At 44.0% G+C, this 25,055-nt stretch overlaps 1 protein-coding gene across 1 annotated transcript in view; it reads right to left on the minus strand.

Moving 5' to 3' along the window:
* Nucleotides 1-25,055, minus strand: part of VTA1 (vesicle trafficking 1) — a 264,360-nt gene that overhangs the window by 40,658 nt on the left and 198,647 nt on the right. The window contains exon 6 of the mRNA XM_075338168.1: nt 17,733-17,897. Coding sequence (XP_075194283.1) covers nt 17,733-17,897 — 165 coding nt within the window. The remainder of the gene's footprint in view (nt 1-17,732; nt 17,898-25,055) is intronic.

Here is a 25,055-nt window from a genome sequence, read left to right on the forward strand (position 1 = left end):
ATTTATAAATAGAATGTATTAACGCCCAGGATAGTAACTGTCTCTCCGTTTCTTTCCCATTCTCTGTCTCCCCCTCTGTATATATCTCTTTCCCCGTCTGTCTCTTTCCCCGTCTGTCTCTTTCCCCGTCTGTCTCTTTCCCCGTCTGTCTCTTTCCCCGTCTGTCTCTTTCCCCGTCTGTCTCTTTCCCCGTCTGTCTCTTTCCCCGTCTGTCTCTTTCCCCGTCTGTCTTTGTCTCTTTCCCCGTCTGTCTTTGTCTCTTTCCCCGTCTGTCTTTGTCTCTTTCCCCGTCTGTCTTTGTCTCTTTCCCCGTCTGTCTTTGTCTCTTTCCCCGTCTGTCTTTGTCTCTTTCCCTCTGTCTGTCTTTTACCCTGTGTCTCTTTCCCTCTCTTTCCCCGTCAGTCTCTTTCCCCGTCAGTCTCTTTCCCCGTCAGTCTCTTTCCCCGTCAGTCTCTTTCCCCGTCAGTCTCTTTCCCCGTCAGTCTCTTTCCCCGTCAGTCTCTTTCCCCGTCAGTCTCTTTCCCCGTCAGTCTCTTTCCCCGTCAGTCTCTTTCCCCGTCAGTCTCTTTCCCCGTCAGTCTCTTTCCCCGTCAGTCTCTTTCCCCGTCAGTCTCTTTCCCCGTCAGTCTCTTTCCCCGTCAGTCTCTTTCCCCGTCAGTCTCTTTCCCCGTCAGTCTCTTTCCCCGTCAGTCTCTTTCCCCGTCAGTCTCTTTCCCCGTCAGTCTCTTTCCCCGTCAGTCTCTTTCCCCGTCAGTCTCTTTCCCCGTCAGTCTGTCTCTTTGTCTGCCTCTTTCCCTGGCTGCATTGTGACACGCCAACATTCCATATAAGGGCGTGGCTGCGCATTCTTCTGAAGTTCTGGCTGCACTGTGGCTCCCAGCTCCATTCGCTTTAATGGAGGCAGGTTTTTTGGCGAATAACTGTAAAGCACGGGGTTAAAATTTCCCCTCGAAACATAGCCTATGACGCTCTCGGGGTCCAGAAGGGTGAGTGTGCAAAATTTTGTGGCTGTAGCTGCGACGGTGCAGATGCCAATCCCGGACATACACACATACATACACACATTCAGCTTTATATATTAGATGGTGGCATCATACTATGATGTGCTCAGCTCTGTAGTATATCTACTGGAGTCATCATCAAGTAAAGAACTCTCAACTTAGTTGGAAAAAGTATATAATTTAATAACATTGTTAAAAGAGAAATCTGATTATGGGCCGTAATATCTTCACTTGTACATGGGACATTATTAAACTCTTCAAAACTCAACCTGTTTTCACCTTCCTGATTAGGCAAATTTCACAAATCTGACCAGTGTCACTTTATGAGCTAATAATCCGGGAACGCTTCAATGGATCCCGGTGATTCAGAGACTTTTTATTGTGACACACTAAACTTTATGTTAGCGGTAAATTTGGGACAAGAATTTTAGCGTTTTTTGTGTGAACATACCGGAAATGTGCTGAAAATTTTTGAAACATCCTTTTTCGGTTAGGAAGTTAGAAAGGTTAAAACAACACTTCAGCATTTTTTTAATGTGCCACTGGAGTGATGCTTAAAATATAAGTCCCCTGTGACCTTCCGAGGACTTGATCCCCTATCACTGCCGCTCTAGTCAGTCTCCGGTGGTCTGTGAGATGCTCTTAACATCTCACAGAGCACGGTTCAATTGATCATCTAAAAATCGAAGGCGCATAGTACAACTGCAAAGATACACAGCCATCCACGTCAGGTGCCATATCAAGCACGGAGAACACTAATTAGAGAAGCAGCAAAGAGGCTCATGGTCACTGTGGAGGAGCTGCAGAGAACCACAGCTCAGGAGGGAGAATCTGTCCACAGGATAACCACCGAATTCACCATATCCTCCACAAACATGGCCTTTATGGAAGAGTGTCAAGAGGAAAGACTTTTTTAATGCAATTTATAAGGAGTCCAGTTTGAAAAGTTTGCAAAAATTCATGTAGGTGACACAAGCAGCATGTGGAATAAGGTGTTCTGGTAAGATGTCAGAACTTTTTTTTTTGCTAAATTCAAAACGATGTGTGTGGCAGAAAACTAATACTGCGCACCACCCTGGAAATACCATCCCCACCATGAAACATGTTGGTGACAGCATCATGCTATGGGAATGCTTTTATTCACCAGGAACAGGGAAGCTGATCAGAGTTGATGGGAAGACAGATGGAGCTAAATACAGGGTAATCCGGGAGGGAAAACATGTTAGAGGCTGTAAAAGACTTCAAACTGGGCCATAGATTCACCATCCAGAGGACGACTCTAAACATACTGTCAGAGCTACAATGGATGGTTTAGATCAGGGCTGGGCAAAGTGGCCACACCATATGCTTCCCCACTGCTGTCTGCTGCTCGATTTCTGATGTTACCTATATCTGCATTCTCAGGATGCAGAAAGCTGTGAATACATTGGTGGAGGAGGATCCATTGGTTCCTACTTCCACCAATCAGCGTGAGGCACAGCAGACGCGATGACGTCACATCATTGCGTGTGCTGTGCGAAGCGTCAGTGCACCGGAGACCTAAGCATAGCGAAGAAAAAATGAGAGGTATGTGGAGAGTTTTTGTTTTTTGTATATGGAATGTTTGTATGTATGTAGGAGGCTGTGTAGGGGCTCATAAAGTGTATATAGCAGGCTATGTAGGAACTCATGTTGCATTTAGGAGGCTATGAAAGAGCTCAAAATATATATATATGAGTATGTGGGTCTCATAATATATATATATATATATATATATATATGAGGTTAAGTGGGGGCTCAAAGCTTCATATATGAAGCTAAGTGAGGTTCAAAGTATATATGAGGCTATGTGGGGGCCCAATTGTATTTAGGAGGCTATGTGAGAGCTCATCTACATATCTAACTAGCTGTACTACCCGGCTTCGCCGGGTTAATAACTGTTGTTAACAAAATAGAATGTATTAACAAAAATTTATTCTGCACAAAAAACCCACAAAACAAATAGATAGAAATGTAATTATTAAAAGGCAAAAACTAAGCTAATAGAAGCATTTCACAACATATATTTGAACATCACAGATATTCCACACAGATTTAACTAAATTGGCCAAGTAATGTGCCCCGTCTGCCTCTTTCCCCGTCTGCCACCCTGTCTGTCTGCCACCCTGTCTGTCTGCCACCCTGTCTGTCTGCCACCCTGTCTGTCTGCCACCCTGTCTGTCTGCCACCCTGTCTGTCTGCCACCCTGTCTGTCTGCCACCCTGTCTGTCTCTCTGTCTCTCTTTATCAGTTTCCCCACTGACATCTTATTACCTCACATATAAGCTTCTTATACTATGAATGTCTTTTGTTCCTATAGCAACCAATCACAGCTCCTACTAATAACCTGTAGTTCCAGGCTCAATTTTCTTTAATGGAGGCATGTTTTTTGGAGAGTAACTGTAAAGCGCGGGGTTACATTTTCCTATCAAAACACAGTCACATGAGGTGTCTGTGCAAAAATTCGTGATTGTAAATGCGACGGTGCGGATACACTTTAAGTTTCACTTTTTCCCCATTTTGTAGATGGGGCAAAATTAATTGTTAAATTAGAACGCTCGGGGTTAAAATTTCGCCTCACAACATAGCCTGTGACGCTCTCGGGGTCCAGACGAGTGAGTGTGCAAAATGTTGTGGCTGTAGCTGCGACGGTGCAGATGCCAATCCCGGACACACACACACACACACACACACACACACACACACAGCTTTATATATTAGATTGCCTTATTCTATCTGTCTTGTTCCAAAATGACGTCATTACAGTGACAACCGTCGCCACACCGCGCGCGCTAAAGAGCCTGCTACCAACGGCTCATTTAACTGAACAGCCCAAACTACGGGCCGACGGGACAACGCCCAACACTTTTTTCCGCATGCACACCTAGACTCCCCGGTGAGTGCTGCACCCCCGGGAGCCCACACCGGCAACCCAGCCGACACATACCCACCGCTCGCCTCCGCGCCCCCGCACACATTACCCCACTCGGCTTCACCCCCCCCGCACGCCGTCCTCCGCATGTATACACTGAACGAACACACACACACACACACACACACACACCTGGATAGTCACCTGTCCCCAGCAATGCAGTCCACGGCACGGACGTCCTCAGCGCCATGGACAGGAGTGATTTTAAATGATTTAGATTTTTCTGCTGGACATGCTGAGCAAGCTCAGTAGAACGTGATGGAATTTTTCAGTGGATTCCGCCGCTTAGCGCATAGCGGCGGAATCCATCACCATAGCCAATTAGACACCTTGGCGGATTCCAAACGGAATCTGTCAAGGTGTGTTATTTTAACCCAAAAAACGCTACATGTAGCGTTCCATCCGCCCAACGATGCGTCAAAATAACGACTCAGCGTCGTCCAGCGGATGCAACGCAGACACTTGCGTTACAGTGCGTCGTCAATACAAGTCTATGGGGAATAGCGCAGTGCGTTAATGGACTGCGCTATTCTCCATAGCGGTGGATTGCGCTTAACGTAAGTGTGAAAGCGCCTTACCCCGCAGGATGGGGGCACATGTCAGAATGGTGGCTGCACCACGATGGGGGCACATACCAGCATTGGGCCACATCATAGCATCAGCATATTTTTACTTAACTTTACACTGTTCATGGCCTTCTTTCATTACAAGCCATGGACATCATTAAAACATTAGATTCATCTATTAAAACTGTTCCTTCTGTTGTCTGTCATTTTAAAACCAATAAACAATTATAATACCATCAAATTAAACCTCACCCATCCAGTCCATTCATTACCTTATTATTCAATCTGCTAAACTACATACACATTCTAGACTACCCAATACGTTAGAATCGGGCCACCTTCTAGTAATGTATATATAAGGCTACGTTGGGCACATACTGTACATATGAAGCAAACTAGTGTAATGGCGGTGCAAAAGTTAAATAAAAACATGGAAAAATCCTGCTGGTTGGTTCCCTTTAACATATTAACATGAAGAGTGAGCAGAATTAATTTTAGCTTATTGGTTCGGTCATCCACACCAGTCTCTCGCTCATGTGGCCCCTTGGGAAAATTAATTGATCACCCCTGGTTTACATCAAACCAAATTCATGTGTTTAAATGGCCCAGTCACATCCCAGACCTAAATCCTATGGAGAATCTGTGACAAGACTGGAAAATAGCTGTTCACAGTCGCTCTCCATCCAATGTCACTGAGGTAGGGCTATTTTTGAAAGATAAATAAAAGAGGGGGGGCAGTCTAAGCATTTAAGATGTGCAAGGGTGGTGGAGACATACCCCAAAAGACGTGCAGCAGTAATTACAGAGTAAGGTGGATCTACAAAGTATTGACTCGGGGGGGTGGGGATAATAAAAACGCATGTTTCAATTTTCAGATGTATATTCTTAAAATATTTAGAAAATCATGCATCAATTCCTTTAAACTTTACAAAAATACTTGCTAATAACTGTTGGCATATCACACAGCATATCAATAATATACATTTAACCTTTTGGGTGTATCATGAAAAAAAATCATGGAAAAGTTCACAGGGTATGAATAGTTTTTCCAAGGCAATGTATATATTTTGCCATGAATTCATTGTGTGGTTCAATGTGATTTCCAAGCTGAAATTTTTGGATCTAACAGTTTAAGTTGCACATAAGATTATAATGGATGGAAACCTCTGCATTAGACAGACAACATATATAATAGTTGTCACTTTACTAATGTATTAATACAGAATATTAAGAAAATAATATCTAGACTATTTTTATCTATACTACCTACTTATGAACTGAAACAAACTTGTACATGTTTATCTAGCTGCAGAGGGTCACATGGAGGACCAGAAACAAGTTATGAGTTCTGTATCCAATAACTCTACGTGCACAATAAGACGCCCTGGGGCGGCACCACTAATTAACAATGGAAGTGAAATAAATATGCCCTAAACTTGCACATGAAGTATTCTTTGTAGATATCAGAAGGATTTCCCTCAGATAAAGACATGTAGTATTGTAATAAGAATCATATCAATGTGTGTAAATGACTTACAGCATAAACACGGGATAAGAAAAGGAAACACCTTGGGCATTTAGAAGCATAATTAAAGTTATCATTAAAATAAGCTAATGGAGTACGATACGTTCTGTCTTTAGCAAATACATTTCAGTGCTTTAAAGGGAACCTGACAGATGATACATGCTACCCGATTCACGGCCAGCATTTATCAGGCATTGGCTGCCAGGTATGTTTGGCTCTGAAATGCAGTGGTGTCTCAGAGAAACATACTTTTCTTTTCTCCCGGCCTACTGCCAATGACTGACAAGTAGAGATGGGTGAACCTGCAGATGGTCGGATTCGGCCGGACTTTATAGAAGAAAAAAAAAAATTCAGTTCGTGGCCAGACTTTAACTTGTACATTTGCCCAGATGCCAAATCCCATATCAGTCTACGGGAGCCCAAACATTGTGCTGTAAAATGGTGGTAGAAAGGGCTTGGGGGATTAGAGGAGGACAGTTATACTTACAAAGTCTCCCGCATGGCTGGCACATTGCTTGCGGGTACGCTCATTAACCCTCATACATATTCCCTGCTTCCCCAGTCTACTGTCAGTCCCAGCATCTGTGATTGGTTGCATTCAGACCATGCCTACAACCTGCATGACAGCGTCTGTGATTGGTTGGAATCGCACATTCTGTTTACGTCCCTATAGTGGTGTATAGTGCCTCGGTTAGTCTCTGCCTGAAGCCACAGAGGCCGGTCACGGTCTGTGCCTGCATGCTGTGACTTCAGTGTGTGGCAGAGCCAAGATTGTCGTGGGACCTTGTGTGCATTTTCGGCAGACCTGGGTGTTTTTGGGGTTAATATAGGTGTGAAAGAGGGTGTTTTTTGTGTTTTATTTCAAACAAAGGATTTTTTAGGTTTGTGTTTATTTCCTTTCACTTTCAGGATTAATAATGGGGGGTCTCATAGACCCTACTTATTACTAGGCTTTGTGGCAGCTATGAGCTGTCATTAACCCCTTTATATTACCCCGATTGCAACCACACCAGGGAAATGGGGATGAGTTGGGTCAGATGCCGGGAGTGTCCCATCTAATGGTGTAACATTTTTGGTCAGCTGCACGCTGCCATTTTTAGCCTGTGGGGGCCCAATAACCATGGGTCTCCCCAGCCTCAGAATACCAGCCCCTAGGTGGCGGCTTGATCTTGGCTTGGTATCAAAATTAGGGCGGACCGCACGCCGGTGTTTTAAATTATTTAAATAATTAAAAAGCCGCATATAGTTCATTTTATTTCGATACAAAGCAAAGATAAGCACTGTGGGCTGCAACCTATAGCCATATGCTTTATCTGCATACGGTATCACAATATGGGATGACCCTATGCCAATTTTTTTTTTTTACTTATTATTACACCACTATAGGGACACAGTGTGTGTGATTCCAACAAATCAAAAACGCTGTCACACTAGGTGAGGGCTTGGTTTGACTGCAACCAATCACAGACGCAAGGACTGATGGTGAGCGGGAAGCAATGAATATGTATGAGGGTTAATGAGCGGACCTGAAAGCAGTGCAACTTCTGCAGGGAAGGTCGGTAAGTATAAAGCTCCTGCTTTATTCCTTATTTTCTTTTTCCTTTTTTATATCTATCACTATCCAAGTGGCCGAACCCAAACAGTTACATGGATTTCCCTGAGAAGTCCTTGTTTGGGGTCCATGCACAGATACTGGGTATCTGGTACAGACCCCGAACTTTACAGTTCAGGTTCGCCCATCACTACTGACAAGTTTCTCCCTATACAGATGCTAGAAAAGACTCAACACTCTAGAGACGCAAGCAGGGAGAAGCCTTTCTGACTAATAACCCAAGCAGCTTGGCCCCTGGCCAGATTTTAAACTATGATTTCCACTGAAACGCCAAAGCATTTTATAGTCAAACATGCAAAGCTGAAGTCATACAGCCAGTGTCTGATACATGCTGCCTGGTTTCCTCTAAAATAATCTAAAATCAGCCTTTTGATTTCAGATCAGTAGCTATGTATTACAGACCCACTGTGATAAGAAGAAGCTTGCCATTTCTCTTCAAAGTAATTTAGCTAATGAACAATAATGGAAATGACAACTTTGTTTTGTCCTTTATCAAATCCCATTAGGATAAAACACAATATGGAGAAAAGTATTTGGAAACCCCTCTTAAGGCCCCTTTACACACTGAGGCTTTCAGCGATCCCACCAGCGATTCCAACCTGGCCGGGATCGCTACAAAGTCTCCGGTGAGTCTCTGGTGAGCTGTCAAACAGGCAAACCTGGCCAACGACGCAACAGCGATCCGGACCTGCAGAACGACCTAGCTAGTCAAACACTGGAAACGAGTGATGTGTCACAATATCTGTCAATCACTATTCTCTGTCAGTCGGTCTCTCCCTCTCTGTCTCTATTCTCTCTCTGTCGGTCCGTCACTATCTCTGTCCCTCTCTCACAGTCTGTCAGTCGTTTTCCCGTCCTCTCTCATACTCACCGATCCCCGGCGCGGCGCTGCACGGCATTCACACTGCTGCGGCGGCTTTTACTATTTTGAAAAAGCCGGCCGCTCATTAAACAATTTTGTATTCCCTACTTTCCCCGCCCACAGGCGCCTATGATTGGTTGCAGTGAGACACGCCCCCACACTGAGTGACAGGTGTCTCACTGCACCCAATCACAGCAGCCGGTGGGCGTGTCACTATGGAGTATAGAAATAAATAAATAATTAAAAAAAACCGGCGTGCGGTCCCCCCCAATTTTAATACCAGCCAGATAAAGCCATACGGCTGAAGGCTGGTATTCTCAGGATGGGGAGCTCCACGTTATGGGGAGCCCCCCAGCCTAACAATATCAGTCAGCAGCCGCCCAGAATTGCCGCATACATTATATGCGACAGTTCTGGGACTGTACCCGGCTCTTCCCGAGTTGCCCTGGTGCGTTGGCAAATCGGGGTAATAAGGAGTTATTGGCAGCCCATAGCTGCCAATAAGTCCTACATTAATCATGTCAGTAGTCTCCCCGAGAAACCTTCCATGATTAATCTGTAAATTACAGTAAATAAACACACACAACTCAAAAAATCATTTATTAGAAATAAAAAACACAAATTCCCTCATCACCAATTTAATCAGCCCCAAAAAGCCCTCCTTGTCCGGCGTAATCCACGGACCTCCAGCGTCGCTTCCAGCTGTGCTGCATGCAGGTGACAGGAGCTGCAGAATACACCGCCGCTCCTGTCACCTCCACGCAACAAATGAGGTGAGTAGCGCGATCAGCTGCTGTCACTGAGGTTACCCGCTGTCACTGGATCCAGCGGTGGCCGCGGGTAACCTCAATGACAGCTCAGCTGATCGCGATACTCACCTCAGTTGCTGCGTGGAGCTGACCAGAGCGGCGGTGAGTAGCGCGATCAGCTGAGCTGTCACTGAGGTTACCCGCGGCCACCGCTACATCCACCGCTGGATCCAGTGACAGCGGATAACCTCAGTGACAGCTCAGCCGATCGCGGGGCTGTCTTCATTAGCTGCGTGGAGGTGACAGGAGCGGCGGTGTCTTCTGCTGCTCCTGTCACCTGCATGCAGCAGAGCTGGAAGCGACGCTGGAGGTCCGTGGATTATGCCGGACAAGGAGGGCTTTTTGGGGCTTATTAAATTGGTGATGAGGGAATGTGTTTGTGTTTTTTATTTCTAATAAAGGATTTTTTCGGGTGTGTGTGTTTATTTACTGTAATTTACAGATTAATCATGGAAGGTATCTCGGGGAGACGCCTGACATGATTAATCTAGGACTTATTGGCAGCTATGGGCTGCCAATAACTGCTTATTACCCCGATTTGCCAACGCACCAGGGCAAATCGGGAAGAGCCGGGTACAGTCCCAGAACTGTCGCATATAATGTATGCGGCAATTCTGGGCGGCTGCAGACTGATATTGTTAGGCTGGGGGGCTCCCCATAACGTGGAGCTCCCCATCCTGAGAATACTAGCCTTCAGCCGTATGGCTTTATCTGGCTGGTATTAAAATTGGGGAGGACCGCACGCCGTTTTTTTTAATTATTTAATTATTTATTTCACTGCACAGTATAGACTCGCCCACCGGCTGCTGTGATTGGGTGCAGTGAGACACCTGTCACTCAGCGTGGGGGCGTGTCTCACTGCAACCAATCATAGGCGCCTGTGCGCGGGGAAAGTAGGGAATACGAAATTGTTTAATGAGCGGCCGGCTTTTTCAAAAGAGGAAAATCCGCCGCAGCAGTGTGAATGCCGTGCAGTGCCGCGCCGGGGATCGGTGAGTATGAGTGAGGAGGGGAAAATGACCGACAGACTGTGAGAGAGGGACAGAGATAGTGACGGACCGACAGAGAGAGAATAGAGACCGAGAGGGAGAGACCGACTGACAGAGAATAGATATTGTGACACATCACTCGTTTCCAGTGTTTTAAGTCCCCTTTACACACTGAGACTTTGCTGCACAGCGGGAAACAAAAGGACCAAAGAATGGTCCTGAACGATTTGTAGCGATCAGCAACTTCACAGCAGGGGCCAGGTCGCTGATGTGTTTCACACACTGCAATGTCGCTGGGGAGGTCGCTATTACGTCACAAAACCGGTGACGTTACAGCGATGTCGTTTGAGATGTTGCAGTGTGTAAAGCCACCTTTAAAACGGAATCTCAGCAGGTTTTTCTTATGTAAGCTGAGGATAGTATGCTGTAACAGTTAAAAATAAAAATCAACTGTGCTTTTCTTATCAGTATGTGTGCAATTGTTTAAGCAAACTAAAGGGTTTATTACCATGTGATAGCATTACAGGACTAGAAACTCATGTGCAGGTCAGTCCAACACACAATCCTGATGTGATTGACACCTCACAGTCCATGTACAATCTTTGTTGAGAACCAGGTGTAGGCAGGGGAGCTCCCTCAGCTTTGCTGTATTCCTGCTGAATATTTCAGAAAGACTTCAGCCAGAAATCAGGTTATAGACCTTTGGATTAAGAATCTCCTTGCCTACATTATGTTGCTGTCACTTTAGGTAACAAAAACCTGCTGAAAGATTCCCTATAAGGCCAAAGACACACGGCATGAAAATCGGAGTAAGTGGAATGCGATAAAACATCACATTCCACTCGAACCAATATTAGCCTATGTGTCAGCACCCATGAGCGATTATTTTCTCAGTCCTAATCAGACCGAGAAAACAGTTGCAGCATACTGCGGGTGCAATACGATCCTAGATTCTCTCACACCCATTCAAGTCTAGGGGCCAGAGGAAAAAAAAAAAAAAAAAAAAAAAAAAAAAAAAAAAAATCGCACTGCACTCACAGTATACCGGTGTACTGCGAGTGCAGGGCGAGAATGGCAATAGCTGGCAACGGAGGAGAGAGGGCGATAAACCCCTCCCTCCCCTCCGCACCGGCCCACCCCTCCTCAGCACTGGGCCGCCCCCACGCAGGTGTGTTCCGATCACACGATCGGACCTCAGTCGCAGTGACACTCGCATGACACTCTGCTCCCGCTGTGCTGCCAGCGTTTAGAGGCTCAGTCACAAAGCAGTTTACCACGAAGTTACACAGTGGATCACCAAGTGCTAGGATACATAGTGCAAAAAAGACGCCGACAGATAGTATGGGTTGACACTGTTGTACCCTCGGACTGCAGGGCAGCTTGAACTTGTTTGGATGTTAGCGAGGTTCTTTATCCACCATCCGCACAATCTTGCGTTGAAATCTCTCGTCAATTTTTCTTTTCCTTCCACATCTAGGGAGGTTAGCCACAGTGCAATGGGCTTTAAACTTCTTGATGACACTGCGGACCGTAGACACAGGAACTTTCAGGTCTTTGGAGATGGACTTGTAGCCTTGAGACTGCTCATGCTTCCTCACAATTTGGATTCTCAAGTCCTCAGACAGTTCTTTGGTCTTCTTTCTTTTCTCCATGCTCAATGTGGTACACACAAGGACACAGGACAGAGGTTGAGTCAACTTTAATCCATATCAACTGGCTGCAAGTGTGATCTAGTTATTGCCAACACCTGTTAGGTGCCACAGGTAAGTTACAGGTGCTGTTAATTACACAAATTAGAGAAGCAGCACATGATTTTTCAAACAGTGCCAATACTTTTGTCCACCCCCTTTTTTATGTTTGGTGTGGAATTATATCCAATTTGGCTTTATGACAATTTTTTTTTTTTCATTGAAGACAAATTAAATGAAGATAATACCTAAGAATTTGTGATTGCAATAATTTTCAAGAATAAACTGAGTATTATCTGACAGAATTGCAGGGGTGCCAATACTTTTGGCCAGCACTGTAGCAGGTTTTTGGTCTGTCTGGGGTCTTCATTAGGCAAGGCTGTGCTTACAATAATCACGGTCACAAACAGAACCTATACAAAATATCTGAGCAGTATTAATGAAGTGCAGGAAAGACATACAAGTGTTATCCCCTATTATCCACAATCGTGTTTTTGAAAGGTGAAATAAGCATTCGTCTTGATCTCTACCATAAATCTTTCAATAAGAACAGCTTCCTTTCCTTTGCGTAGATGACTACTGACATAAGGGAGGAGAAGCTTCCAGTATAGGAAAGAGATGATAGATATTAGCTGAAATGTATTATATTCTCACTTTAATAGAAGATCACAAATACGGTATATGGTAATGTTCTAGAGAAAAACAAAAAGAAAAAAAAAAAAAAATCAGACACCCAGGATAAAACCCAGATGTCCTTCATAGAAAGCAATTCTTCTTCAATACTGTTTCTACAAAAGTGACCTAACAATCATACACTTATTTGCTTAAAAGGGCTACAAGTCTCTAAAAGTTTTATCAAACTCAGCAGAGGAAAATCACTCGCTTAAAAGTACATGACACATACATTAAAGAACTTTCCCCAATACCTTTTTTTCCAAAAAACCTGTGAATGTTAGTGTAGTGTCAGTGTATTAATATACTCACCGATCGCCGTCTCCCCCAGTACTCAGACATCACCGCTCTTCAGACTGAGTATATTAATACACTGACACTAACATTTAGGCTATGTGCCCATGTTGCTTTTTTATGTGCTTCTTTTCTGAAGATAAAAGCATGTTTTGGCAGAAGAAAAAAAAAGTGAATTTTTTTTTTTTAGCTGCTTCTTTTTGTGCTCTTTAAGTCATGGAGATCACGGGGCCTCCTGCACTGTACCCCAGCAATCGTCTCCAGCTGATATTAGTCGGGACCTGGCTCTCACTGCCCGGAGCAGTGCCCACGCCACTCCCAGCAGTTTAACCTCCCCCTGAATTCTACGATCAGAGCAATTGCAGTATTCAAAAGGCAAGGAGGGGAGTCGCTTAGCTCTCCCTGGAGATCATGTCCCTGGAATGCGATCACAGGTACCCGATCGCTGCCATAGTGACACTGGGTTGTCACCATGACGACTCCAGGTTACTGAGCTATGGAGAGCCTCATTTGTGTGAGGCTAAGGGGTACTTCACACACAGCGAGATCGCTACTGAGATCGCTGCTGAGTCACGTTTTTTGTGACCTCATTAGCGATCTCGCTGTGTGTGACACTGAGCAGCGATCTGGCACCTGCTGTGAGATCGCTGCTCGTTACACACAGCCCTGGTTCGTTTTTTTATTGTTGCTCTCCCGCTGATAAGCACACATCGCTGTGTGTGACAGCGAGAGAGCAACAATCCTGAATGTGCAGGGAGCAGGAGCCGGCGTCTGACAGCCTGCGGTAAGCTGTAACCAAGGTAAACATCGGGTAACCAAGGTGGTTACCCGATATTTACCTTCGTTACCAGCCTCCGCAGCTCTCACGCTGCCAGTGTCGGCTCCTGCTCCCTGCACACACTAAGTTAAGCGGTGTGAGCTGGTAACTAAGGTAAACATCGGGTAACCATACCCGATGTTTACCTTAGTTACCAGTGTCCGCAGCTTCCAGACGCCGCCCCTATCACGTGACAAAAGGGACGTCATCCCTGGAAGCAGCCCATACAGTCTAGCACTACCCTGAGCACAGTGTGACCGCTGGTGAGGTTTGCGCGCTCACGAGATTATGGGCGGGTACTTGCTGATAACAATCACAGCCCCGCCCATAATCACTTGCCTGCACACACGTCACCAGCGGTCACACTGCTCAGTCCCGTGAGACTGGCACTGGGCATGAGCGGGGATGGCTGGAGCAGTGGGCGGTGCATCAGCTCTGGAAAGGAGCGATGGGGGCAGCATACAGGACCAGGAGGCAGAATAACGGACGCCAGAGAGCCCGCCCCCGTGTTACATTTACACTATCTGAATACAAAAAGGTACCACTTTATAAAGCCTTTATTTTGGTCTCACATGGGGCACAATAATAACAGGGACCTTTCTAGAATGCAGCCCAGGAGCTGCAGAGGGGGAATCTTTTAGGTTTTGGGCGAAATTTCTGCTGATAGGTTCCCTTTAAAAAGGTTTAAGAAAAAAAAAATTAACAGGAAAACTTCTTTAACTACACTCCTCTTCTTCAAGAATGAGCACCCTGCGCAGAAAAAGTCTCAATTTACGTGATCTTAATGATTTGTGTGCCCACTGTGGCAGAACAGACCTCAGACAACCATCAATAACCTCACTTCGAGCAGCCAAGGTGAGTAAGTGCTGGAATGTATGGATGTGGTGCTCATATTCAATACTGAATTATGTTGTGAAAAGGTCTCCATTTTTCCCCTCAGTGACATATCAGAAACATGCCTTTTGATTCTGTGATTTCCATAATTCCATGACATTTCCTTCTTTGTGTTACAACCTCAATAATAAGAGTGTATAACAGGATTCAATACAAGGGTACTAAATTGAAATAAACAATTTGACTTGGGTCATCATAAAAACAATTACTGTCGGTCTGTCAAAAAGATCATTTAATAGAAATCTGTTATCAGGTTTTTGCTACGTAATCTGACAGCAGCATGACGTAGGGCCAGAGATCCTTATTCCAGCAATGCATCACTTGATTTACTGGGTGTAGCGGTTATTACAAAAGAACAGCTTTCTCTATTGCAAACAGCAAAGCTCAGAATGCTGAGCCCTGTAAAACCCAGGCAACACCACTGATTAGCAGCTTTGTGTACTTTGTATAGTGACAGAAAACTACTAATCAGTGCTGGAGGAGCAGTGGGATCTTGCAGGCATAAGGCCAGTTATTCTGTAGTTCTAATCTTCTCCTGTGAAACACTGATTGTAGTGACACAGCAAAACACAGGTTAGTAAGTAAAACATCACTGTAATCAGGGTCTCTTCCTCCTACATCATTGAGCTTTCAGATTGCATACCAAAAACGTATTGACAGAAAAAGACCTGTCATCAGACAAAAAGTGGACAGTTTTGTGCACTACTTTATTCCCATTGCTCCAATGAGTTTTGTTTATTTATTTATTTTTTTCAATGTGCCTTATAGTTCAAAGGATACGGGCCTTTTTATGGTCTTCACCAAGGTGGCGTGACTTACAGGATTATCTGGGGATGCATCTTTAGGCTGCTCTGCATTATCACCTTGTGCACCACACCCCCATGAAAAGGGGGTCCCAAAATTTCCCCTAAATAAAAAGGTCAATATCTCTCTAACTATATGGCGGTTTTAAAAGGGAAAAAAATAGAATACTTAAGAGAAATGGGAATAAAATAGGGTAAAAAATGGCCATTTATGACCCAGTAACATGTCACTTTTAACAACAAAAATCTCAATATACTACATATTTTTCTATATTATTAATTAAAAGAGTTGTCTGGGACTTTTATATCCATTACCTATCCATCGGAAAGGTAGTCTATATCAGGTCAGTGGGGATCTTACACACCCACAGATTAGCTATTTTTGGCTCTGGTGGTTAACAAATATAAGCCATATGCAGGGCAGAATGCAGTAGCCACATACTTTGTTTCATAGCCAAAACCAGGTACTGCATCTTATCAACTGTTTAAAGGGGTGGTTCCCCCATATATTTTATTGTCTAGTTCGATATTATATTGAGAAACAATGTTTCTCTTTAATACCTTGTGTTGGCAATAGTGCCTGTGAGAGGCGCTATTGTAGACAGAGACCGCTGAGCCCCGCTCCGGTGACGTCACATCCCTGCGGCCGGGTGCAGTCTTCCTTACTCACTGAGCTGTGAGCGTACTCACTGAGCTGTGAGCGGTGTTTCACTGCTTGTCACAGGCCATCTGCTCCCTGCTCCCTCACAGCAGAACGCTGCAAGCAGGAGACTCGCTGAGCTGTGACAAGCGGTGAAACACCATCCACAGCTCAGTGAGTCAGGAAGACTGCAGCCGGCCACAGGGATGTGACGCGTGCGGAACTTGACGTGACGTCACCAGAGAAGGGGGGGGGACAGCGTTCTCGGTCTACAATAGCGCCTCTCACAGGCACTATTGCCAACACAAGGTATTTGAGAGAAACATTGTTTCTCAATATAATATTGAACTAGACAAAAAATATGGGTGAACCACCCCTTTAAGTAAATAAGGTGCAGAACAGCATCCACCACTAAATAACGTAAGCAACTTCTGTATTGAGCCCCATACATTGCTTACATCCAGCAGCTGCTGGCAAAAATAGACAAAGTGCCTGGTGTCGGACACCAACGAATCTCATAACGATGCCTATCCTAAAGCACAATTCCTCAATATGCTAGTCTTGGACAGCCTCTTTAAAAGGGAACCAATCACCAGGATTTTCGTATATAACCCAAAGCTAGTTCTATACTGGCACTATTCGGTTGATTCGCTACATACCTTTAGTGGTCAGCTCGGATGTTTAGGTTTTAAAACCCAAGAAAGTAAAGTTTATTAATTCAGCAGCTTCTTGAGTGACAGCAGCTGAGGATCAGATAATATCTGGGGGGGGATGCATAGTTATCCCCTCCTCCTGTTAGAATTAGCATAATACTAACATAATACATAATAGTATTATACAAATCGATTTAATTTTACTTGCAGGACCTGTGGAGAGGTCATACCCATGTGACCAGAAGGGGCATGGCCTCAGCAAACAAAGCTGATACCAGCTGGTCCCATGGGTATGACCTCACAGAGGTCCTGGAAGTAAAAGTAAATAGATTGTATAATACCTTATGCTATTTCTAACAAGGGGAGGGGATAACTATGAATTCCCCACAGATATTATCGGATCCTCAGCTGCTGTCAATCAACAAGCTGATGATTTTATAAGCTTTACTTTGTTGGATTTCAGAACCTAAACATCTGAGCTGACCACTAATGGCATGTAGAGAATGAGCCTGATAGTGACAGTATAGCACTGGCTTTAGCTTATATACGAAAATCCTGGTGATTGGTTCCCTTTAAGTTGCACTTTCTTGAACACTATAGAACAGCAAAGTAGACTACAAAGATGAAGTCCATAATCTCAGCTTGTAAGGAAGAGAGGTATTTCAATAGGCCAATTATTAATTATGGTTTGAAGCAATCCCTTGCAGTTTTTATTTGCTAACAATGCAAACCCAGACATTGGATATACCTTTAAAAAAAACAAACTAATGCACAACAAGAAAATATCAAATGAAAAATCCTTAAGCAAAGCAATTGAGGTCCACGTTTAGCGTGTTGTTTAATGCTCCAGCTGAGTTGTATTGAAATATGGATCTGCCCTTTGTGTTTCTTCTTCACTTTTGAGTGAAGCAGCTACCAATGACCGTTGCGAGCAGTGTACAACAAAAGTGATCTTACCAGCACTGGGTGGGAGCTCGGCTGGTGTGTTGGCTGGAGCATGAGCCCCAGGAGGAATCTGAATTCCAGAGAAGTTTGACGTTGGCATGTTTCCCGGTTGGTACGTGGATGATGACCTGTCTGGGGCTTCATTGCTCGCATAGGATGTGCCTTCGTCATCTTCATCTGCAAAATGATATTCAAGTCTAGTTAGTGATCAATGCAAAGTAAAAATTTGCCTATTAAGTAAATTTTACTTGCAAGGCTTTTGGGATATCTAAATATCAGCATCAGCAAGATACATTTCCACCGAATTACAAAAAGGAACAGAAATCCACTACTAAACACAATAGTAAACAGTTCAGGTCAGTGAGAATCCTTAGTAACACAGCAATATATAATCAAGATGGATAAAACACAAAGCAGTCATTTGAGGCATAATGCAGTATTTGTACCCAGGGTTTTCTGTCTTCTTGTGGATACAGTGAAACAATGATATTTTTTTTTTTTCTTTTTTTATGACAGTGGAAAAAAAAACAAAAACTAATTAGCAAATTAGATGTAATCCCTCAGTGGTACACTTTTGTACCAGAGTTGTGCTATACCTGGTGAGAGTCTCTTTCTGGGAGTTACCAACTGTGAGGTTGGTGGGAGGTTGGGACGATACGGCATCTAAATGCAAAATAGAGTTGGCCATTTTTTATTGACTTGCTGAAGTCAACAATGACAAAGGGCAATAATATAAAAAAAAAAAAAAAAAAAAAGTGAAAAATTTCCTAATTTCTAACTGCCAGGAGCCAGCAATTCACTTTATAGTGAATACGGTTATTAAATAGCCATGTAATTAGATGTTCTTGTGCACTATGCAGCACAGATAAGGGAGGAGGATGCAGCTAGAGTTGAAGGGTTAAACTGAAAGAGGAAGACATAGTTTCTTGTAAAAATGTTAATAAGCAAAGTGGAAGATTCAGCAACCTGTAAAGGGTTAACATGAATCTCCCTATATACATATGTAGACTGACGGACACGGGAGACTAACATGATGTGCAGTACCTTCTAGTCTCCGCCTTCTCCTGCAGCTCCATCATACACAGGGATCCCTCTCACATTGCCTCTGTGTAAACATTCAGCATTCAGCAGCATCTCCAGTTTCCATACTGCACAATCCTAGTTTCTACATATCTTAAAGGGCCAGACCGAATATCACTAAATTAAACCTGAATAATTTATCTCTTAATTAAACATAACTTCTTTTACTTCAGAAAATTTTCCAGCAGGGTTTAGGTCCTCTTTAACCCCTTCCCACCCTATGACATATTTACGTGATGGTAAGGAAAAGGTTTGTGCCATCTAAAGCATGCATTTAACACGTCACTGGGACAGAAACCATTCATTACTCACACCCTTGGGGCAATTAGAGCGATTGCAGCGATTAGTCCATGTAGATTTACACGAGTAAAAACAGCAGATTTTTTCCTCATTCCCACCTACAAATGTCACATATGGCTTACTGGGACCATTCAAGCTATTGTTTCCTCATAGCTCAGATTATTTATTGTGCTGTTGAATTATTAAAACAAACAAACAAAAAAAAAACACCCCCATCCTCCTAAACCAACAGGGTGGCTGGCATACTTTTTTGGTTTGGGCTGTGATCTCCTGACCTTGAGATCACCCCTCTCATAATTAAAGAGTATTACAAACGCAATATAATGCCCAAATACAATCCCAGGAAAATCTATACACCGGTAGAACCAGGATAGTCCTTCTCTTCTATGCCATGCCATGTGTCCACGCTGCAGCCACATGTTGGGCGTTCCAGGAGAACCTGTATAATATGTGATGTTTGTCTCCAATGACATGAGCTGAGCACAAACTATTAGACACTATAATGGCATAATTGTAAAAAAAAAAAAAAAAAATTGAGAACACTCATGGGGTCAAAGCGATCACTGCTCCCGGAAATAAATTAATCAAATGGTGTCACTTAAATAATTAGGTTACTTCTCGGGTTTTTACTGTACCAAGGGGCTCTGTAAACACCGCTTGCCACACAAAAAAGCAATAATTCAAACTCAAAACTCCGATAAATGGCAGTCCTTCCCTTCTGAGCCATGGTGTGCGCCCAGAAAACATAACTCACGTGGGGTATTGCTGTGCCCTGCAAAACCTAACAATTTATGAGGTGACTCTCTACTATGGCCCCGTCCAAGCACAAAATATTGTCCTGGGAAATGACATAATTGTTAAAATTTTTCAATTTTCACTCTGCACCATCTACATTAAATTCTGGAAGACATCTGTGGGGTGAAAAGGTTACCTACAAACAAACGCCTAAAGGACTGTACTTTCCAAAAAGAAGTCACTTCTTGTGGGTTTTCTACTATATTGCTATATTAAAGGGAATTTGTCAACAGGTTTTTACTACCTCATCTGAGAGCAGCATGATGTAGGCGAAGAGATCCTGAATCCAACAATGTATCACTTAGATTACTGGGTGCAGCCGTTCTCATAGAATCAGAATTTTTAGGCTTAGTCATGTAGCTGTGCCCAGGGTGCTGGCCCACCCATGCCAGGCTTGCTAGAGATTGTACATATAAAATGAGGTGTCAATCACAGCAGGGGGTGTGCTGGACTGAACTGCAGGTTAGTTTCTTGTTCTGTAGTGATAAGGGACCTGCTGCTTAAACAAACATTGCAAATAAACAAAATAAGGACTGTGAGAAGACAGGCATTCCTGAACTTTCCGTGTTAACCCCTACAGCTTGCTGGCTTCAGCTTGCATAGCAAAAACCTACTGACATTACTTTTAAGAGCAATCAAATTGCAAAATGGCACACAGCCATTTATACAAAATCTTCACCCCAAAAGGCCAAATGGCAGTCCTTAGCTTCTGAGACCAGCAATTGAAAAGAAATTAGGTAACACGTTGTGAGGTGTTTTTTAATCTTATATTCCACAAGAGAATAAAATAATTTGAGTTAAAACTACAAACACATTCATATTTTCTACCTAATTATTACAAATTAATATTACATCAAAATGTTCACCACAGTCCTTGATTAAATCTATTTTATAGGGTGTATTCTAAAATGTGGTTCTTTGAAATTATGTTTTCTAATGTAAGGAGATCCCAAAATTCACAAGGTGCTCCATTTCTGAGGCCTGATTTGAGCTGCACACTGTGGCAATTTATGGGATACTTTTAAAAACTTCAGAATCAAGGTAATAAACATTGTATTGCGTTTTTGTTATTGCTAACTATGGTGTAGAAAAGCATGGAAAAAAACAAATCAAATATCTGAAAAAAATAAAAAAAAGGGAGATTTCACATCCACTTTGCTTGGGTTAGACTTTATGAATGCATTTTGAAGACTTGAAGGGTGTTTGCGACAGAGTGTGCGTGTGCGTGTTTGTGTGGTCATCTGCAGTTTTTAAAATGGAGATTTTAATAATCTGGCTATGAAATTAACATCTGAACTAAATTGGACCCTAAAATAAAATAAGTTTCCAAGCAAATTTTGCAATTTTCAAGAAAACTGACAAAACTTAAGATTTCAAGTCCTAAGAAAAAAGAAAGTGATTACAAAAAAATTATTTGAACAAGGTAGTCAAATGGTTGATATAATTGTTTCAAAGACAGTTAAGGCCCAGTCACACTAAACAACTTACCAGCGATCCCAACAACGATACAACCTGATAGGGATCGCTAGTAAGTTGCTAGGAGGTCACTGGTGAGATGTCACACTAAGCGATGCTCCAGCGATCCCACCAGCAACCTGACCTGGCAGGGATCGCTGGAGCGTCGCTACACGGGTTGCTGGTGAGCTGTCACACAGGCAGATCTCACCAGCAACCAGTAACCAGCCCCCAGCCAGCAGCGACGCGTGGAAGCAATGCTGCGCTTGGTAACTAAGGTAAATATCGGGTAACCAACCCGATATTTACCTTGGTTACCAGCGCACACCACTTAGCGCTGGCTCCCTGCACACCTAGCCACAGTATACATCGGGTTAATTACCCGATGTGTACTCTGCTACGTGTGCAGAGAGCAGGAGCCGGCTTCTGCGGACGCTGGTAACTACGGTAAACATCGGGTAACCAAGAAGCCCTTACCTTGGTTACCTGATATTTACCTTCGTTACCAGCGTCCAACGCTCTCACACTGCCAGTGCCGGCTCCCTGCTCCCTGCACTCCTAGCCACAGTACACATCGGGTTAATTACCCGATGTGTACTCCGGCTACGTGTGCAGGGAGCAGGGAGCCGGCACTGGCAGTGTGAGAGCGGCGGACGCTGGTAACGAAGGTAAGTATCGGGTAACCAAGGTAAGGGCTTCTTGGTTACCCGATGTTTACCGTGGTTACCAGCGTCCACAGAAGCCGGCTCACTGAACATTCAGTTGTTGCTCTCTCGCTGTCACACACAGCGATGTGTGCTTCACAGCGGGAGAGCAACAACTAAAAAATGGTCCAGGACATTCAGCAACAACCAACGACCTCACAGCAGGGGCCAGGTTGTTGCTGGATGTCACACTAAGCAACATCACTAGCAACATCGCTGCTACGTCACAAAAGTCGTTCCTTTGCAGCAATGTTGCTAGTGATGTTGCTTAGTGTGACATGGCCTTAAGATTCAGAAAAATGATGTTTTCAGTATAATGGGACTTATTAATAAATAGATATAAAAAATGTGACAAAAAATGTACCAACAAAGTGTGATGAACGAATTGTAATCACTGATACATAAAAGCATTACAAAGTCATTGCCACATTACAGATTTACATGTATAAAGGAAAAAAAAGAAAAAGTGCAACCTTAAGGCCCCCTTCACACGTCAGTGATTCTGGTACGTATGTGGTTTTTTTTTTATACGTACCAGAATCACTGACATACGCAGACCCATTATAATCAATGGGTCTGCTCACACATCAGTAATCACGCGTGTCCGTGATTCTGCACGGAGACAAGTCCGTTTTTATCTGGCATCACTGATGACCCACGGACCACACTATGGTGTGATCTGTGAAACAAACACCAGAAAAAACACTGACATAAAATAATAAACATTTTCAACTCACCTTTCCAGCGACGGGCTGTGCAGCCTCCGCTCTCTGCAGCTCCTGCCCGGCTCATGAATTTTCATGAAAGCAGGAACAGCCGACCCGGAAGTAGCTGCAGAGAGCGGTGGGCGGACGCTGTAGAGCCGAGTTGTTCAGCACCATGGACAGGAGGAGCGAAAGCAGGTGAGTAATGTCCATTTGCAATCACGGATTGCACATGGACAACCCACATGTGCCGTGAATCATGGAACACGGAGGGACATATGCGTGTTTTACACGTCAGTGAAGTCAGTGTTTTTCACTGACCTGTCAAGGGGGCCTAAGAGAGGTGTCCAGGACAAAGATACATTTTGATGACATTCCTAAAGATAGGTCATCACATGATTAGTGGGGGGTGCCAGGTGTTGGACCCCCCACCTATTTCTACCACTTCAGTCTGGTCCTGAAGCTCCAGAAGCAAGGACTAGGGGACTCTACATGCACCATGGTTAAAAAACTGGTTATGGGGCAGGAAAATAAGTCATTGTAAATATTACAATCTCTAAATGGGATAAAGTCAGCAATGGGGACCACAATATCTATTAATGATCTCATGGATGAGATTAAGGCTGTGTGCACACTGTGCATTTTTGCCGCTTTGTTTTGCCATGCTTTTGCTTGCAGAGTTTTAGAAATCTGCAAGAATATCCTGATGCCGGCAAAGACTATAAAGAATCCCGAAGTGTTGTGCACACGTTCAGGATATTTTCCTTGCAGATTTTGTTGCAGAAAAAAAAAAATCTGCCGCATGTAAATAGTTTCTGCATTTTTCCTGCGTTTTCACCTTTGAAAGCAATGAAAAAAACATCATTAAAAAAAGTATTAAAATATGCGGCAAATTGCAGCAACACACACATGTTCTTTTGTTTTCCGTAGCGTTTTTCCTGCCAGAACATGCAGATTTCGATGCAGATTGTCTTCAACCAAATCTGCAAACTGTGCACATAGCCTAAGGGTAAAGTGTCAGCATTTGTGGATGACAAAACTATATCTAATATGTAAAGCTGAATGTGTATATGTATGTATGTCCGGGATTGGCATCTGCACCGTCACAGCTACAGCCACAAAATTTTGCACACTCACAAGTCTGGACCCAGAGAGCGTCATAGGCTATGCTGTGAGGCGAAATTTTAACCCCGCACGTTCCAATTTACCAATCAATTTTGCCCCTATTTACATAATGGGGAAAAAGAGAAACGAAAAGTGTATACGCACCGTCACATTTACAATCACGAAATTTTGCACAGACACCTCATGGGACCCAGGGAACGTCGTAAAGTATGTTTGGACAAGAAAATTTAACCCACGCGCTTTACAGTTACTCTTCAAAAAACATTAAAGTAAATGGAGCCTGGAACTAGAGGTTATTAGTAGGAGCTGTGATTGGTTGCTATAGGAACAAAAGACATTCATAGTATAAGAAGCTTATATGTGAGATAAGATGTTGGTGGGGAGACGGAAAGAGACAGGCGGGGACAGAGGCAGGCGGGGACAGAGGCAGGCGGGGACAGAGGCAGGCGGGGACAGAGGCAGGCGGGGACAGAGGCAGGCGGGGACAGAGGCAGGCGGGGACAGAGGCAGGCGGGGACAGAGGCAGGCGGGGACAGAGGCAGGCGGGGACAGAGGCAGGCGGGGACAGAGGCAGGCGGGGACAGAGGCAGGCGGGGACAGAGGCAGGCGGGGACAGAGGCAGGCGGGGACAGAGGCAGGCGGGGAAAGAGGCAGGCGGGGAAAGAGGCAGACGGGGAAAGAGGCAGACGGGGAAAGAGGCAGACGGGGAAAGAGGCAGACGGGGAAAGAGGCAGACGGGGAAAGAGGCAGACGGGGAAAGAGGCAGACGGGGAAAGAGGCAGACGGGGAAAGAGGCAGACGGGGAAAGAGGCAGACGGGGAAAGAGGCAGACGGGGAAAGAGGCAGACGGGGAAAGAGGCAGACGGGGCACATTACTTGGCAAATTTAGTTAAATCTCTGTGGAATATCTGTGGTGTTGAAATATATGTTGTGAAATGCTTCTATTAGCTTAGTTTTTGCCTTTTAATAATTACATTTCTATTTGTTTTGTGATTTTTGTGTGCACAATACATTTTTGTTAATACATTCTATTTTGTTAACAGCAGTTATTAACCCGGGCGAAGCCGGGTAGTACAGCTAGTAGGATAATAAAACCTAAGCTTGACAGTATAATATCAGTGTAATATTGCAAATGCATCTGAATAAGATTTCTACATGGGAAAACCCATGGT

This window comes from Anomaloglossus baeobatrachus, chromosome 3, assembly GCF_048569485.1.
Source record: "Anomaloglossus baeobatrachus isolate aAnoBae1 chromosome 3, aAnoBae1.hap1, whole genome shotgun sequence".
Taxonomy (NCBI): Eukaryota; Metazoa; Chordata; class Amphibia; order Anura; family Aromobatidae; genus Anomaloglossus; species Anomaloglossus baeobatrachus.